The 18,571-nt window shown below is 38.6% G+C and overlaps 2 protein-coding genes across 7 annotated transcripts in view; both read right to left on the bottom strand.

Moving 5' to 3' along the window:
• LOC121896033 overlaps window positions 1–18,571 on the bottom strand; it is a 142,432-nt gene that overhangs the window by 45,353 nt on the left and 78,508 nt on the right. The gene's annotated exons all lie outside the window — the stretch shown is intronic.
• Window positions 314–18,571, bottom strand: part of LOC121896025 (tyrosine-protein phosphatase non-receptor type 7-like) — a 26,748-nt gene continuing 8,490 nt past the window's right edge. For 3 of the 6 annotated variants that reach the window (XM_042409646.1, XM_042409649.1, XM_042409648.1), the window contains exons 2-11: window positions 16,831–16,991; window positions 15,393–15,573; window positions 15,195–15,279; window positions 15,028–15,107; window positions 10,421–10,558; window positions 10,113–10,301; window positions 4,774–4,967; window positions 3,025–3,138; window positions 2,788–2,872; window positions 314–751 (exon numbers count right to left, since the gene is read on the bottom strand). In XM_042409646.1, the coding sequence (XP_042265580.1) occupies window positions 641–751; window positions 2,788–2,872; window positions 3,025–3,138; window positions 4,774–4,967; window positions 10,113–10,301; window positions 10,421–10,558; window positions 15,028–15,107; window positions 15,195–15,279; window positions 15,393–15,573; window positions 16,831–16,937 (1,284 nt within the window). In that variant the 5' untranslated portion in view covers window positions 16,938–16,991 and the 3' untranslated portion in view covers window positions 314–640. Of the gene's footprint in view, window positions 752–2,787; window positions 2,873–3,024; window positions 3,139–4,773; window positions 4,968–10,112; window positions 10,302–10,420; window positions 10,559–15,027; window positions 15,108–15,194; window positions 15,280–15,392; window positions 15,574–16,830; window positions 16,992–18,157; window positions 18,537–18,571 lie in introns of those variants that run through there. The other 3 variants (XM_042409647.1, XM_042409650.1, XM_042409651.1) reach the window with 3 other exon arrangements.

Below are 18,571 nucleotides of genomic sequence, written 5' to 3'. Positions count from 1 at the left end.
CAATCAAAAGAATAAGGGTGTTGTCAAACCTCAGTCGGAGGTTGGATCACGTTCCCACCACAAATGAACTGAGACCACTTCCTGTAAAGGGGCTCTGTGTGGTTGTTTTGGTCCAAGTACAATTTCTGTGTTCAGACCTGCCCAAACAAATTGTACCTAGGAGGAAAACTAACCAGGGTCCCATTCAGCCAGAGTGAACTACACAGGTTTGAAAACACCATAAGGTCACATTCAGACAGACTTAGTTCTGCATGAAAAAACGTAGCCAATGCACAGCAAGTCGTTCTGCAAAAAAGTTGAAGCACACATTCCAGATAGATAACTTTGCTTTATTTTACTTGATTTATCAGATATTATTATTGTTTCATGTGTTTTCTTCTACTTGGTTCTCTTGGTTCAAGCTTCTTGGTTCAGTTCTGGTTCACTAGGGTTCTCAGTCCAGGATTAAAGTTCTGTTACAGCATCAGTTCTTTGGGTTTTGCTGCTGGTCTCCTTTTGCCTATAGTTTCTATTGTTTCTGCCTTCCTGGTTTTGTTAGTAACATCTGCTGTGCGTTTGGCTGGTTTTAAGTTCTTCTAGGTTCCTTTAGGTGTGAACCTGGCCAAGCAGACGCTGCTGGTTCTCGAGGTACTGCACCACATCAGTTACTCCCATTCTTTGTGCTGTCCAGTTGTAGGTTCTGTAGTTGTATATTGACTTGGTCGTCTTGGCTCTGCTGGTTCTGTGTGATAGGCTGGTTCTGGTTCTGACCCTGGTGAAGAGAAAACATAGTTTAACTGCTGATTTAATGACTTAAATACCTAAATCTTTCACGGTTTTCACTCAACAACCTGTTCAACAGAACAGGTTGTTTGTCAGTGTTATTCTCTGATCTGTCACCTCTGCGGTTACTGTTTGATTGAGTTTAGGCAACCAAACTACATGGTTACAGTTGGGAAAACAAATGAGACACAGAAAAGGAGAGCGGTTGATGGGTGTGAGAAGACAGGAAGTTAGAGAGGAAATATATGAAATAGAGAGATGATGAAAACAAAAGATAGAGAGAGGGTTAAGAGGTCAAAATGGACAAGAGGTAAAGAGATATAGAAAGACGTCTTCTAACATGATCCTGTGATGTCCAAAGTACCAAAATATTTTAAAAGCTTGTACCTCGAAATTGTAATTAAGTATATTACTTGAGTAAATGTTCTTAGTTATTTTCCACCACTGCTTCTCACCTGTTCCTAGGTGCAAGGCCAATGGAAATCAATATCAATCAAAAGAATAAGGGTCTTTTTAAACCTCTAGTGTGTTTGTTCTAGTCTGAATCAGTGGATGAGTTGATAAACTTTGTAAGGTTATGGTTACCGTTTGAATGAGTTTAGCCAACATGGTTACAGTTTGGGGAAAGATTGTGGTCATGGTTAGAAGAAACCAGCATTGACTGTTGGCAGGATGCAAACCTCTGGTGTTGAAGTTACATGCTCTCTACACCAAACCTACACTGACACCTCCTCAAGAGTTTTTCTTTTGTAGTATTTTTGCACTTATTATATAGAATACATTAGAGGGATGACAAGAAATGGCATAACCAATCACATTCCCTTTCATTCTGTTGGGAAACACAAGCACATAGTTATTTTCTACATAAACAAAAAGGAGGAAAAGCTGTTGTAGCATCAACTCCTGTCTCATCACTGTCTGTAAACCATGTTTTTTTGTGGAACAGAGAAGACAGAGACAGAGGAAGTTAAAGGACGGTTTCACTATACTTCCAGTCCATCTTAAACCAACAGTCAGGAGCTCAAATGAGCAGTGAAACCTGTTTTTCTTGCTGTAATCATTCCTCCTGTTCATACTGACCATTAGAAGATCCCTTCATGATGCACTTACAATGGAAGTGATGGAGGACAAAATGCACAGTCCTCCTTCTGTGCAAAAATGTATTTAAAAGTTTATCTGAAGCTAATATGAAGCTTCAGCGTCCAAATGAGTCAAATCAAGTAGATATCTTTCAACGTTACAGTCTTTTTAGTGCCAAAGTTCCTCTTTTTGTTACTATACTTCCACCTGCAGCTCAACAGGGAAACACTGTCCGAGGAAACACAAAGAGGGAATTTGATGCTAAAAAGACTGTAAATGTGTCAGATATCCACTTGATATGACTAACTCAGACTGCTGAAGCTGAATATAAGCTTCACATCAACTTTACATGCACTAATTTTTGCACTAAATGACACACTGTGGATTTTGGCCTCCATCACTTACATTGAAAGCACATTTGAAGGATCTTTTAATATCCAGTATGAACAGGAGGAATGATTACAGCGAGGAAAACCTCTTTCACTGTTCATATGGACACCTGACTGCTGGTTTAACACACACTTGAAAACTTGTGAACCTGTCCTTTTAAAAAAAAGTGAACAATACAACAGGGCTGCTACAATAGCTTCCTCCATTTTGGACTCTCCGGTTCTCTGTCCCCTCACAGCTCAGCACTATCAAGACGGCTTGCTATTGGTTAAAGGTGCAAATTTATTTGAAGAGGTGCAAAAAATCTGTGTAAATTTACTTCACCTTCAGGAGCAACTCTATTGATTGCAATTATTTCATTGAAATTTATTAAATGTGCAAAAAAAAAAAAAGTCCTGTTTTGAATTGTGCTGTGGGCAGGTCTTTATAATGGTAACTCTTTGAGTCTATATGAAGGACGTAAGATTCATTTACACCTTGTCTTACATAAGATAAGTTAGAAGACATCTTCCTAAATGTCTGTATGACTGGGACACCAGGTATGAGTTGGAATACCTGGTTGTGTTGTAGCTGGGAGCTGTACTGGGCCAGAGTGGTGTACAGGAACTGGTACTGCTCCGTGGTTTGGATCATACCACCCCTGCATGAGAGGAAGGGGGGGGGGGGGGGTACAGGTTAAACATGCTACATTTAGGGAATAAGCAAAATGTTACACCAGACAGTGAGAAGAGAGAGAGGAGAGACTGATGAAAAAGAGACAGAAACGGAAAGGTGATTTTTTTTTTCACCAACCTATCGAGTCGAAGCTGACAAACTGTCTCCAAGATGTCGACCTGACCAGTTTCTCTGAGCTGCTGAGAGCCGATACTGCTGGCTATAAAACAACCTGTCCTCCCTATACCTGCACTGAGAGGAGGAGGAGAGGAGAGGAGAGGAGATTAGGTGTGTTTGCATCCACCTGTTTTTATCACATTTTCAATTTATGCATTGAAAAAAACTGCAAACAAGATGTTTGTTGCTGTCTGAGGTGTAACAGCAGCTGTGTGGATGAAAATCAAATGTAAACAGACTGAGTGAATAAATGATGATGTACATGAATCATGTGACTTAAACGTCACTGAAGAGATGAAAACATCAGATCTGTGTGGAGCGATGAGGAGACTGTAACCTTCCTCAAATCAGTACATGAAACAAACAGAAATGTCTTATTTCCATCATGTTTTCCATCGGCTTTGACTGCCGCTCTTTTAATGACGTCATCTCATTGCTTCCTCTTCTTCTGCAAAGGTTTAATGGCACCGACTGGAGAATTAGCAGCTCTCAACAGAATCTTAATTTTGCAAAGTTGATTTTAGTTATTTATTTGGATATTTATTGGACCACTTGACTTGTACATTTCATATGTAGTAAAAGGGTAACACTTTATCTTAAGTCCCTGTATTTAGCGTTTATTATCAGTACATAAACAGTTAAGCGGTTTTAATCCACTATAATGTGGCTGTAAGCAGATACAAGTGTTTATTAATGTATTAGTCAACAGCTATAACTCCTCCTGTGGGCACCCAGAAATGTTTGCTGCTATATAAACATTTAATAAATGACATTATGGTAAAACACAACTGTCATCATAGGAGGAGTTAGAATTAATACTGTACATTAATAAACACTTAAAATGTCCTTATATGTGCGTATGTGCATACATCAAAGTGTGTTATAAAGCATTTATTAAATTATGATTATAAATGTTAAATAACGGGATGTTAAGTGTTAGCAAACAATGAATCTGTTTACACCAGTGATTCTTGCATGACACCTACATAATGTTAGTGATTCACAGTTGGAGCACTTTTATGGCTCATATGAACATTAAACTCCCCTGTAATATATATTAAACTATCTGGTGCTGTTACAAGAAGTCAAAAGGTAAAAGACTGGACATAAAAACTGAAGGAGAGAATTTTGTTTTTTCAGTATTATATAGCTATAATTTTTGTTTTTCATCTACTTCTTCTTTCTAGTGGTATCTCTAGAAAACAATTTTCTGCCTTTTCATGCACGCAGCAGATTATTTGCATGTGAAAACATACTGTGGGTCAGTTCCACACCTCAAGCTGTGGTTGGCTGCTCAGGTACAACCGTCCACGCTCTCAAACAGGAAGTAGCTTTCAACACATCTGCCGCTCTGGTTTGCAACATCACAAGCTGCTGGTTTTACTGTTAGGTAACCCAGATAGTGATCCTCTGGTGTATTTTAGAAACAGTATGTTCATGTTTACAGACAGTATGTTCCTCAGTTTGTCAGCATGTTGTCAGTTGTGGACATTTTGAGTGGTGATTCACTTCGCTCATTCACAAACTACATAAGAGTTTACAACATTTGAAAAACATCATTTTTAATAAATCAAGTCTGTTGTTAGTTTTATGATAATTCTCCAAATTATAAAAAGAGAGAGACACTCATGTAGCTGTGAAAATTTACATTTACTTGGACTCTAACAAACTAACAACATCATTGTAAACTGTGTTTGATAAGGAACCAACCTGCAGTGGACGATGATTGGTCCGGAACCAGGCATGGGGGTTGTGATTGGCTGAGAGCTGGGTGGTAGGCGGGACTTGCTATACATCTCCACCTCCTCCACCAGTCTCAGCAGAGGAGCGGTGCATTGTGGGATGTGGTGGTCAGGCCAAGAGGTGAACCAGTAGTGTCTGACGCGACGACGCTCTGAACACAGCTGCACACAAACACACAATCACATGAAACAAACTTCAGTATATGTTATTTTATTTTATTGTTTATTTAACAAGGAAAATGCACAATATATATTGTGCGAGATACAGCTTAAAGCTAATTTCCATGTGTAGTCCCTGAGCGGAGGCCACCAGTGTTGCACAAGCTGGTGAAGTAAAAGAAAACAATCAGTTGTGGTGAATTAAAACTTTACACTGTGAAACATCAATATTAAAATCAAGATAGAAAAAAACAAAACAGAAACATGGACATGTCGTATTAATGCTCACCAACCTAATCAGTGAATCTCAGCTCAGTGACTGCATGTCTGAACATCCTTCAGCCATGTTTTCAAATGAGATTTAAAAAGTGATATAAAAAGTTGCTGCACTCCCTGATACTCAGCGGCAAAGAATTCCACATCCTGGCTGCCTTCACTGAAAAAGAGTTTGGACCAAATTTAAGCACAACAGTCCCCTCTAGTGGAGCCTCTTGTTAACACAACAGGTCCATGAAAATGGTTTAATATAGAACGTGTCAGATTCTGATGTAAAATCCCAGAAAGACACACAGATGTTTTACAGATGTTATTACATCCACTGCACTGATAAAAATATTTGCAGTGGCTGCAAGTGTAATGTGTTCTAATCATATCATATTGTATTGTATTATTATCTAATCAGTATTATTAGCATGAAGCAGTATTTGGACTCTATATGTGACAGTATAGTGTGATTCTGACACCGTGTTCATTAATGTGCTGCTGGAAACTGGCTGCAGGGATTCGACTGTGAGTTGCATCAGGTGATTTGGACCCCAGTATACCCTCTGCAGGTCTATCCATCAATATCTTATTGTAATGGATCAAATTATCATGTGTTGTATTAATCATGTTATGTATGATACTGCATTATGTTATACAATATTTGATTATATTGTAAGCCATATAGTGTATTAAAGTGTACGTTAAGAGCCCTTGAAAACAATTTGTTAATCAGTCTGTTGCTTATTTATACACACATATCACATGTAATTGATGTTATACTTATAGTGATGAATAAACATGTAAGATTTGATTGGAAAACAAGTTTTGGTTTAATTTCATGTTACATCATCTATCATACAGGTGAGCACAATGAAGATCAGTATTTTATTATTTGCATTAACAATAATCAATCTTTATGATAAAAAACTTTTACTTTTAGTTGTTCAAAGTTTACAGAAGATTGTTTGCTGTTGTTTACTGTTTAACTCATATTAGCTGTATATAGAGATACAGACACACCTGCCCAGATAGGATGAAATGATGCAGTCAGTGCAGTTCTACATGGAATATGTTGATGTCTCAAATGGTGATGATGTTTGTTGTTGTTGTTGCTGCTGTTTTTTTGCTGTTGTTGGGTGTGTGTGTGTGTGTGTTGTTGTGTTGTTGTTGTTGTTCTCTATTATTGTGATGTTGTTTGTGTTGTAAAATTATGCTGCTCAGTGCACTCACCCCCCCTCCCCCAATTAAGGACCATAATGGAAATAAGCTTTCTAGCTTTATTGTGTTTTATCCTTGATAACTTTGTAAGAACGGGCGCATGTTTCCTTTTCAAAGTATCGAATAAAGTCATCAGTTAATAAATCAATCATTCAACTGCTGCTGTGTGATCAGTCACATTTTCACATAATTGCTTTCAGAACGTGGCCACATTTCTGAGTTATCTCTAAACACTGCTGATAATTTTCCCCTCTAAATCTGATAGCTAACACATTCTGCTCTGTTTTCTCACACTGTGGAGGATATTTTGCTCTGATGAGTTTTGAATGTGTCTGAAAATGCACTCTTGAACAAGGACTGACATTTGGTGAGATTAACGTTCATTCTGTTGTGATCGGGTCAGTTTCTTTCTACCATGCATAATTGTGTACTACAGTGTACTACAGGGTAGAATCCTTGAACTAGTAAATACTTCAACACTTGTGATGGGTACATAATCATTTATTTAAAGGAGTTTTGGTGCAGACACTAAAGCCACAACCACTGTGGTACCAGAGTCGAACACCTTTAATTCCAAGTTGTGTCAGATGTTTGGACACCAGTACATCCTCTTGCAGGTCTGCTTATTTTTAGGGCCTGAGCCCAAAGGGTGAAAATTTGATAAAATGTAAAAAGTAACCCCAAAAGTGCCAAAATGTGCTCTCTAGCGCCACCTATGAAACTTAAATGGCCGCCAAGGCCAGTAGGAATGTCGTAGAGAGATCAAACCAAAAATCAATTATTTTTCTCATCAAGACTTGCAAATCATACACTGACACCCCTGACCTAAATCCAACAAGAAGTCTGCAATTACTTGTCAATATAAGACTTTGCCTCAGTTTTGGCCTTCAAACAACCGCTATCTCATCCGAGGGCGTTAATGGTTTCGGCTTCAAACTTTAATACATAACTTATGACACTGTGCTGAACAAAAGTTGTTAAAAACTTTGTAATAACTCGAACGGTTTGGATTTCATAAGCCCTGACAGTTGCAGTGCCACATCACCCTTACAATGTAAGGCAATGGGGAGGCATGAACTTTGTGTCAAACAGAGGCTTCTGACGTCTAAACTATAAGTCTGACCACTTTCAAACCTGTGTCAATGGATTGGCAACGGAATTTCCTACCAAAAATATGATTTTTAATGTAAGATTTGGCCAAAGCAATGGGATTTATGCGTAGATTTCACAAGAAGTGTACTCTAACATTCTCCTGTCCAACTGAGAGGGAGAGAGAGAGAGGAGGGAAGAAAGGGGGTGGGGAGGGGATGTGCCGCACACGGTGGAGGCTGGTCCATAGGAGGTTGATCCTCCTCTATTTTTTGAGAGGCAAGAGGGAGATATATAAAAAAGAATATAAAAAAGAATATTTGGTTGAAATAAACCATTACCAAATCCCAGTATTATTTACAACATATTTTTTCTCTCTTCTTTGGAAAAGACACGTAAAATGATGCTCCAATGGAGGCTGTCCTCCCTAGCCAATCAACAACCAGAATGCAATATTGACATTGAGTTGGTCCAATGATAGTTTCCAGAATTCATCTACAATTCTCTCCACTGTAAGGCAGAGTAGCAGCAGTAGATAGCTCCTTGCGCTAGCCAATGCAACAGCTGGCTTGTGGTAGTAGCCTGAAGGACTCTTTATATATCCATGGAAGGACTGTTAAGGACTATTGTTAAGCTAATGGGAGAAATTATCTGGACTGGTCAGCGCAGCAGCAGCAGGACACCGCCAGGGAGCGGTTGGAGAGAGAAACAACCGGAGAAACAACCAGGAGTTAGCTTGTTTGTCATTGTTGCTAATGATATCAGACTGCTTAAGCTGCAGCCATAAAGTTCTGTTAACTAACAAACAGGATGACCAACAGTCACAAATGGATGCTATGACATGAATACTTCATCTCCATGATAGAAAGAAGAAGACATCAGATAACGTGAGTCAGATACAGCTTCTCTCTCTCTGTCTCTTTGGTCACTAATTTCATCTCTGATGGTTAAATGTCTCTCTGTGTGGCTGTTGTGTGAATTTATCTCCTTAACAAGAATGCAGCAGATATATATATATATATATATATATATCTGCTGCATTCTTGTATATATATATATATATATATATATATATATATATATATATATATATATATATATATATATATATATATATATATATATATATATATATAATGTGTTGTGGGTAGTTTGCTTGTTGAAGTTACAGTGATCTGTCTGGACTCACTCATTCATGTGGAATTGATCCCGTTTTTAATTGAGTGGTTGTTCAGTCACCTGTTGATGTTGTGTTATTAGTGAATGAGTGTGCAGGAGGTCTGGCTGTGCTGTATATTGAGTAATGAGCTTAGAGGGGTTTTTGTTTTTAAAAGCAAATTGTTTTATTGGCATATAAAATTGCCCCCCACCCCTCCGATTTCATCAGGTGGGGGACAATGATATAGTTTGATGTCCTCCTATCCTCCCTAATTTGTTGAGTCACCAGCTGCCACTGGTGTGGGGGTTGAATGCAGCTCATTTTTGTAGGATGCAGCAGAAAGGCCTATATACATACAGTACATTATATACAAACGTTGTATGAAGTTTGGTGTTTTTATCATTTATTTTACAATAATTATAGGTTTTATATTTATAATTCAGTAGTGGGGATGACCTATGAGGGGAAGGGAAAATGGAGTGAGGATGACAGTTTAGTGATAGTGATGTGGAAAAATACCATCAAAACTAAAATTTGTAGCTCTGTACTGCAGTTTTTCCTTTATTAGGGCCCGAGCACCTAGCGGTTCACTCACACTCTCCATTCAAATATATGAGTATTTTTCTGTGTCCAGCTGCAGTTACTTATTGTCTCTACACACCTGACAGTACACATGTCAATCAAACTTTGACCAGGTCATGTGGGTCAAAAGTCTTTACTTTTCTAAAAATAGACTTGATGAAAATTAGGAAATTAATTTGTTTCACACACAAACTCATCAAGAGTTTTCAATTTACTAATTGAAATTCAAGTGAATGGGCCCAAAACTTGCTTAATTTTGATGACACAGGTGTGAGCGAGACAGACATGTCTCACCCTGCAGAAAATTCTCATCCTCACACCGTTGAGATTTGATGTTTCACCATGACAGAGGAAGTTGCTATAACTTTATTGTAAATTCTCCGGTCTGCACTAAACTTTACATGTTTGATAAGAGTCCCGGCCTGAACACGTCTACATGACAATATTCCATCAGTGATGCAAACTGGCTTAATAGCGCCCCCTATGAAATTTCAGCGAAGCAGCCCCAGCAGCAGGCAAAACTGTGGACAAAGGAAGTGATGTTTATCTCCTTCTTGCGCTGTCTGAAAACAGCCCGGGTCTGAAGACATCTACATGTCCGCGAGGGCCCGTTCAACGCTGCTTGCAGTTTGAATTTGTAACTATTTTATGTCAATCAATATAGTATTGTCATTGATTAAATTATAATGTGCTGTGCAGTGTATGAAACTGTATTATATTATATAGTATTTGATCATATTATTCTGTATCACATAGCATCCTATTGTTTTGTTTCATATTTCATCATTTCCAAACAAATAAGTCCATATGTGTTGATGTTGTTGTGTTTATTGTACCTGAATCTCAATGTCAGTGACAGTGAACCCGTCTTTCTCTCGACTGTCTCTGACTCTGAGGAGGAATCTGCCGAATCGACCTGTCTCTCCTTCCTCCTCCTCTTCCTCCCTCTGTTCCTCCTCTTCCTCCTCCTCCTCCTTTACCATCCTCCTCCCCTCCCTCGGCTGTGGCCAGTACAGCTCACATTTCTGGAACAAACACACAGTCGGGTGTTGTTTATTAAATGAATTCAGATTAAGAGATTATGATTCTTGAGTCAAACAAGTCTTTCTCCTCCTGTGGAGGAAGGCAGACTTCGTCTCCTCACCTCATTGTTCTCCTTCAGTCTTGTAACCATGACGATGATGCTGCTCCTCTCCTGCCACACCATGTCCCAGAAGTCGCCCACAGTGTGCAGCATCGGCCCCTGGGTGGCGATATAAGCCCTCGAAGCTCCTCTGTAACCCTGCAGGAAGTTAAAGTCACAACTTCAACTTCTGGACCAGAGTACTGGAAAATAATTTTATACATTTATGATAATATCTGAAAGCAAATCCACATGAAAATTAGACAAATCTTGTGCCTGAAGGTTGATTCTTGACCTTGGGAATAAAAACTGGAAAGTTAAGTTAGACTTTGTGTTTTTTTTCTTCTTCATTTTCCATAATACTATTTTTCAAAGAAAAAAAAATTACATTTACAGGTCTTTTAATTTTATGCTAATTTCCTGGAAGTTTTCTGAGTAATTAGCAGGTATTTAACGGTTAATTTTAGAGCATTTTACAGAGAGGGTTGTGCAATTTGGTATAAATTGGTTTAGTTGGTTCATATGTAGTTGTTAATTTGTTAAATTCTTAATGAATTAGACTCTTAACAACTCGTTAACTGACAGAAAATACTTTTCAGTGTGTAGTTTTGTATGTCAAACAATATATTAGCATATCATGTTTTTTCAATAACTTCCTAAAAGTAGCTGTTGTGTAACTGTTGATTCTTGAGACATTCTTTGAAAAGGTTATGAGACTTAGTGGTGTACAGGAAATGTGTTTATGTAATTCATTAAGATTTTATACAAATGTACAACTATGTATGAAGCCAAATATAATGCAGTACTTACCAATGAATCCCACTCAACACTTTTTTCAGTTTTTTCTTATAATTTGTACCAAAATGCACCACTCTCTCTGTAATAGTCTAAAAATTAACTGTTATAAATAACATAAAATATAAATACCTGCAAATACCTGTACATTTCCAGGAAATTAGTATAAAATTAAGGGACCTGTAAAATAAAGCATTACCTAATGAATAACAAATAACAAATAAATGAGAACATCAAAAATCTTATGACCCCCAGAATAAAGGAGTGAAATTGATTAATTTCAATGAAATCGGTGCAATCAGCTGATTCACTTGCAGATGTGAGGTAAACCTACATGGATTTTTTTTTATCAGGTTCAACTTCGATGAATTTTAACACTCAATTTCACACCATTGGCCAATAACAAACTGCCTTGACAGTGACTCTGGGGGAACAGAAAGCCATGTACTCTTATAAAACTCTGCTCTGTGCCTTTTAGACAGTTATGAGACAAGAGTTGATGGTACAAACACATCTTTTAAATAGACTGTGTGAACATACTTTAAGCCTTAAGCTTTAAGCATACTGCACTTCTGCTTTCTTGTTCTATTCTGTAAACACAACATCTATTTCCTGCCTGTCTGTCCCGGGAGAGGGATCCTCCTCTGTTGCTCCTCCTGAGGTTTCTTCCATTTTCTCCCCATTAATGTTTTTTAAGGGAGTTTTTCCTTATTAGAATCGAGGGTCTAAGGACAGAGGATGTTGCATTGCTGTACAGACTATAAAGCCCCTTGAGGCTAATTTGTGATTTGTTATATTGGGCTATACAAATAAAGATTGACTTGACTTTGTTATAAAAACAAGACACCAATTATTAGTATGTGAACATAATTTTTAGAAGACAGGTTTGGATTAGTGGAGGTTGTTGGGGTCGTATGAGAGGAGGCTTTGCAGACACAACTCAGGACTCTGCATGTTTTTTAAACAGATGGATTTAATATTTTCCTGAAACAAAACAGGAACTGATTGATCAGTCAAAGCTAAGGACAGTGTTCTTGAGACAAGAATTGATTTTAGATGACTCAAACTTTATTTTAGTTATGGAATTTTTTTTGAAGAAAGCTTTAAGTCTCATTCACTAGCAATGAAATTAAGTAAACTGGTTTTCAGTAGTTAGTGCAGGAGCAGTGGTGGAAGAAGTACAGAGGTATTTTACTTAAGTAAAAGTAGCAATGCCATAATGAAAAGTAGTAAGTACATACATAGAATAAGTAAAAGGACATATGTATTGGTATGCAAAATGTACTTAAAGTATCAAAAGTAAAAGTACTCATTATGCAATGGTGTCTTTGGTGTTAATATGCACAATTCTGTCTCACTCTGTTGATATGAAATGTATTGTGTCCGCTCAACTTCTGAAACCAAACCTGCAACCTTGACCTCATTAGACAGGAAGTGAATGACTAAGACTTTTCTGTTTATCAATAACAACCATCGAGTGTCCCTGCAGCAAGTCACCAAAATATAAAAAATATAAACATGTACTGGACATGAATAAATATATACGTATGTGTAAAGACTAAATATACAGAAGTGTGTTTTGTGCAGCACGTGTCTTTTTGCTTTACAAAAACTCAACGTTTTAATTACACACACACACACACACACAGCAGAGTGTGAGGGCTGCGTGGGCTGAGGGGGGGAAGAGTGGGGAGGCTGAGGGGGTGAGTCAGGGACATGTCACTTCCTCCTTCACTTCCTGTGGTTTTCCTGGTTGTCAAACTCCCACGCAGACAAACCGACGGCTCATATCTCAGTTTCTGTTTGTTTAGCTGTCCGTCACACACACACTTACACACAAACGAGAAGACGCCTACGCTGAGTGACAGCGCTGTCACACTCTCTATCAGCTCATGACTGCAGGAAACATATTTTCTTCACTAACTAATCTAATCAGGAGCTGAATAATAACATAATAAAGCTCAAACTGGAAAGTGATATGATGACACTGGATGGCTACAGCAGCCATTTTCAATGTTTTTTTTAGGATAATTCTGGAGATTTTCTATATTTTTCTCCTTGTCAACAAATCTCATGTTTGGATCTTAACCAACAATCAACTGATCTACTAACAAGTGTTGTGTGTGTATCAAAGCCTGATACACTTGTTGTTGTCCAGAAACGATTAAAAACACATCAGTGAGCCACACTGCTGCACTGGGTGACACGTTCCTTCATCATGAAGAGTTTGGTCACGTTAGTTTGTTTAGAAACGGCTCCAAAGACTAATAACAGCATCACGTTTTCAGTCTCAGGAGAGTAGTTCTGTGTAAGGCAGACGCCGCTGAGCATGTGTAGGAATGTGGTTCTGTTTACAGCTTCACTAGCTTGTTGTGCTGCAGATCACAACTTTATACTGAGGTTATTTTCAATGTACAGTGTAATACAACAGAGTGGCCACGTTCCCGTCAACTTACAATTTACCTGTCATTCACATGTCATGCAAGGAGCAACTTGGGGTTCAGTGTTTTGCTAAAGAACACTTTGATATTTAGACAGCTCTACCTCCTGAGCATGGCTGGATTAACCTCCTATTGGGCCCTGGGTCAAAAGGTTGTTGTTGGGGCGCCTATTGACCCCATTATATATGGTAGTACTTGACAGAAAATTAATTTAGATCATTTTAAAACTCACAAATGCCAAAAATTTAAGGTACCAGCTTCTCAAATGTTAATATTTTCTCATTTCCCCTGTTTTCCATGATCATAAAATCAACATCTTTGTGTTTTGACTGTTGGTCAGACAAAAACCAGTAATTTGAATATGTTGATTTGGGCTTCAGGGAACAATGATGGGCATTTCTCACTGTTTCTGTCTGACATTTTATACATTAAAACACAATTTAACAAGAAATTAGCACAATATAAACTAAAACTAATTTAAGTCCATCTTCGGCACCAAGACTACAGGATGAGGGATGGAGGACCTGTCAGAGTAGATATTGTTCTTCGGTGGTGCAAATTTCTAACAAATTTCCAATCAACCAAATGATGTAGACCCAAATAATATGGAGTAAACCTGGGCTTTTTGGGCTCCTGGTCAGTTGCCTGCTTTGCCCAGTTAGTAATCCAGCCCTGCTCCTGAGCCACAGCGGCTGCTCAGGATCATTGAGGAAGTGATTTGAGGTTGAGAGAGTGGCTGAGGTGAAGTTTTCATTCACAGCCATATGTGGACTTGCTTTCCTTCCACCTCTGACAACCACCTCTGTCCAGGTGGACAAGAAGCTCTCACTCCTGGTTGCTGCTGATTGGCTCCAGACAGCGAGGTGTTTAACCAGGAGAGGGTTGAATTGTCGGCTGGCATGCCTTCACCAGAGAGGAACTTTTTAAATGCATCCAGCTCTGATCTTAAAGCAGCAACGTGTCAGATGAGCACCTGGCAGTCCTTTCATGGAGGTGGCTGGTTAGCAAATACCTCCTCACAGATGGGGAGGGGGGGGGTTAAGGAAACATCTTTCTACCCTGCATCGACTCCACAGATAATAATTTCATACCCTGTCACTCAAATACAATCTGCACAACGGAAAAGTCAACAGACAAGCCAGGATCAGGAATGGAGAGCCAGACGGAACAAGTTTAGAGGTAGTTTAACTGAGTCACACTCTCTGATCTTGACTAAAATTCAGAAGAGATGCTCAGAGAGAAATCAAATCAAAGACTGTTTTACATGGGTGGAGAGGGTGGAGTTGTTCCATCACCTGAAACACTGTCGCCCTCTGTAGGCTTCAGTGTCAGGGATGCTGCAGACAGCAGCAGGGTGACCTGACTCAAACTAAATTAAAGTTAGACTCTGACCCGAATGTAGTTGGCGTTGATGTAGCGGTCTGGTCCCACCTCTTCCTCTGGGCTCCTCAGGATCACCCGGCTCTCAGGGTCTGAAAAACAAACAAACAATGACAACAATAAACAAGAGTAGAAACAGCGTCTACTGTATTTCTACTTAGGAAAGCAGAGTTACTGACTGGGCAGGATGGTTTTGTATCTGTCCTTGATCATGTGTCCCGGAACATCAAGCTCTGCAGCGCTCACAAAGTTCGGAGGGATTTTCTGTAAAAGAAACAAGGACGGACTAGACATTAAAATGAAGGCACATCATGCCATCATTATTAAAACTAACTTCAATTTTCTATTTAGTTTTCTTACAAACGTGTGTGCTGTACCTGGTACTCTACATTCAGTGTGTTTGTGTCCATGGCAGCCTGCCGCAGGAGTGTGTGTGTGAGAGGTCGAGAGGAGGTATGCAGCAACTGAAGCCACACCTCCTTAGGGGTGGACACAGAGCAGACGGGCTCCGCCCCCAGGCTGCTCACGTCCAATAGCAGCGACAGGTTGGAGCCCCGCCTACAAAAAAAGCACAATCAAGAAACAGCGTGACAATGGGCTTGTGTTTGGTAGGTCTACCTTTGTGTGAACATATTTAAGTTTTATGGTGAAGAGCAAGAGCATTTTTAGAAAGTGAGGTTATGTTTGAAAAGGGACAACAATTATGGGAAAAAAGGAAAATTTTGAAGACAGAGGACATCTTTATAAAAAAAATAGATATTTTGGTGGAAAAGATACAACATTTTGGAAAATTAGGACATTTTTTGACAGTGATTACATTTCTGGAAAGACGATTTTGGAAAGTGAGGACACTTAAAGTAGAAATATATATATGTATATGAACATCACGTAGGTGCAAAGCTACTAGAAAGCAGCATCGATGAAAAAACGCCTGCACACTTACTCCAAGCCACAAAATTTAATCAAGACTGTTTCGAACCTACTTGGATTTTCGATGTTAAATTTTGTGGCTTGGAGTAAGTGTGCAGGCGTTACTTTTTTCAACTTTTTTAACGAAGCTAATTCAGCGAGGAACACGTTTCATTTCCTGTTAATTCTTCACAGTAAAAGGCTCCCATTATTTAGTCATTTAAAAGCTCTTATTATAAAGCGGCAAAGCAGGAAATGTTGGGTTTTCATCCGCAGTAACTTAACAGGACTCTGATACTGCACCTCAGCAGGCTTCCGGAAAGCTGGCCAATCAGAAAAGAGTGGGCTCTTCAGGAGGCGGGGCCTTAAAGAGACAGGAGCTAAAACTGCCTATTAGAGACAGAGGCTGAACTGAGGGGCTGCATAAAGGACCAGTATATGTGAATCATGCAAAGCTACTCTAGTGGACATCCAGAATAAAAATATAGAGCTGGAAATGAGCATAATAGGTGCCCTTTAAAACAGTTTGAAAGTGTGGACATTTTTGGAAAGGGAGGGCAGTTTTAGAAAGTCGGCATGTTTTGGAAAGTCAAGACATTATTGGCAAAGAAGGTAATTTTCAATATTATGATTTTTTTAAATATATGTTTTTTGGTGGCATTTTATGCTTTTATTAGATGAGAAGGGTAGGGAGAGGGTATGACATGCAACAAAGGTCTGCTGCCAGAATTGAACTGCGGACATCACGTTTATATGTCATTCATCTTAACCAGTAGGCTACTGGAGCTTGCCAATATTATAATATTTTGAACATTTTGTTTGTGTGTGTGTGTGTGTGTGTGTGTGTGCGTGTGTGTGTGTGTGTGTGTGTGTGTGTGTGTGTGTGTGTGTGTGGTGAGTACCCACCTCTCCTGAAGGCGGACCGAGGCTTTGCGAGGAGGCGTGGTCATGGGAGGGGGCGTGGTCGGCTCCTCTTCAGGTGGGGAGGCTGAGCGCACTGCAGACGTACTCATGGTGTGGCTGCGTGTGTGTTTCAGGCTGTCTTAGGCGTTCATCACAACACCGTGCTGTAAGAGAGAGAATGAGGGACTATTCACTTTTTTTAATTTGAAATTCATTTTTGTTTACAATTAATTACAGAGAACAATACCACAGAATAATACCATTCAGATACAGAAATAATAACATCAAACAACTTTTTTCAGTATCCCTTTCATGCTGATGCCAATGTGGCATTTGGGTTATACATTTTAAATATGTTCAGTAAATTTTTTTTCTCTTTCACATTTTCACCATTTCAAGTCCTCATTTTTTACTGTTTTTTTTGCCTTACAGTTTAAAGTTTAAACAACTTTTGTCAAGTAATAATTTAATTTTGACTTAATACGTGATTTGAAACATTTTAAAATCTAACAAATCTGAAAATTTTTAGAGACTTTAGTTTAATAAACAGTGGCTTTATTGGTTCCTGACCAATAAAGTAGCTTTGTTTACAGTTATGAAACATTTGTTCATTCATTCAATAAATGTTCAAATGATCCAATAATTAACCAAAAATCAAAGATTAGAGAAAAAGTCCAAAAACTGAAAACAGATTTGTGTATCAGAACTTTGTTTTTTCTTCTTTCCTCTCCCATTAATCATCTCACGACCCCTCAGATTTATCTGCTGACCCTTTGGAGGGGCCCGACCCCTAGGTTGGGAACCACTGGACTAAACTAGCTAACTGTATATAAAGTAGTGTAAACTAGCTCCACCTCCAGCAGCTACAACAGTAACATGCTGCTCTAACACTGATGCTTCACTATTAATAATCTAATGATGTCATATATAATAATATATCAGTCAGAGGGACCAAACCACTACTTTTACTGCAATACTTTAACTACATCAAGCTCATAATACTTATGTACTTTTACTGCAATACTTTAACTACATCAAGCTCATAATACTTATGTGCATTTATTGTATGCAATACATGTATTTTTCATGCAGGACTTTTACTTGTAATAAAGTATTTTTATACTGCTGTATTGGTACTTTTACTTAAGTACAATATCTGAGTACTTCTTCCACCATTTGTTTCTAACATTAAACAGATTTTTATTATAGAACATTATAAATAGGTTTATGCTTTTTTAAGAGAAAAGGCTTTAATAAAGAGTTTAAGCAAAGTTTAAGATAAGTTTAGCAAAGACATTTCAGATAAACAAAGTCGCTGACAAACATTCACCATTCTGTCCTTTTAGTTTCTGTATTTGCTTGATGGTTTTGTCATTAATGGGCGTCCTGATGAAATGAGATGTTAAACTCCACTAAGCTTTTACTTCTGACATCACTTGTAGCCCATTTGGTTTGTTGATGTTATCAGCGTCAGTTAAGGAATTACTGATGCGATGACGAGACGAAACTCCCGCCAGACTCCAGAGATCTGTCATCAGTAACATCACAGACAAACACTCCTGAAAACTCAACCTGCCTGATGAAGAGAGAAACTAAAAATAGCGCCTCATGGTTGTCTGCCTCCACCAAACAGTCAAGTTGCAGTTTACCTCCATGTCTGTCCAGACTCATATATTTGTAGTTAAGACTAAAAGGTATTAAGTGCATTTTCCTTGTATGTGTTCACATGTTTAGCCAATAAAAC

The sequence above is a fragment of the Thunnus maccoyii genome, chromosome 4 (genome assembly GCF_910596095.1).
Source record: "Thunnus maccoyii chromosome 4, fThuMac1.1, whole genome shotgun sequence".
Lineage (NCBI taxonomy): Eukaryota > Metazoa > Chordata > Actinopteri > Scombriformes > Scombridae > Thunnus > Thunnus maccoyii.
This window is presented reverse-complemented; position numbering and strand designations above follow the sequence as displayed.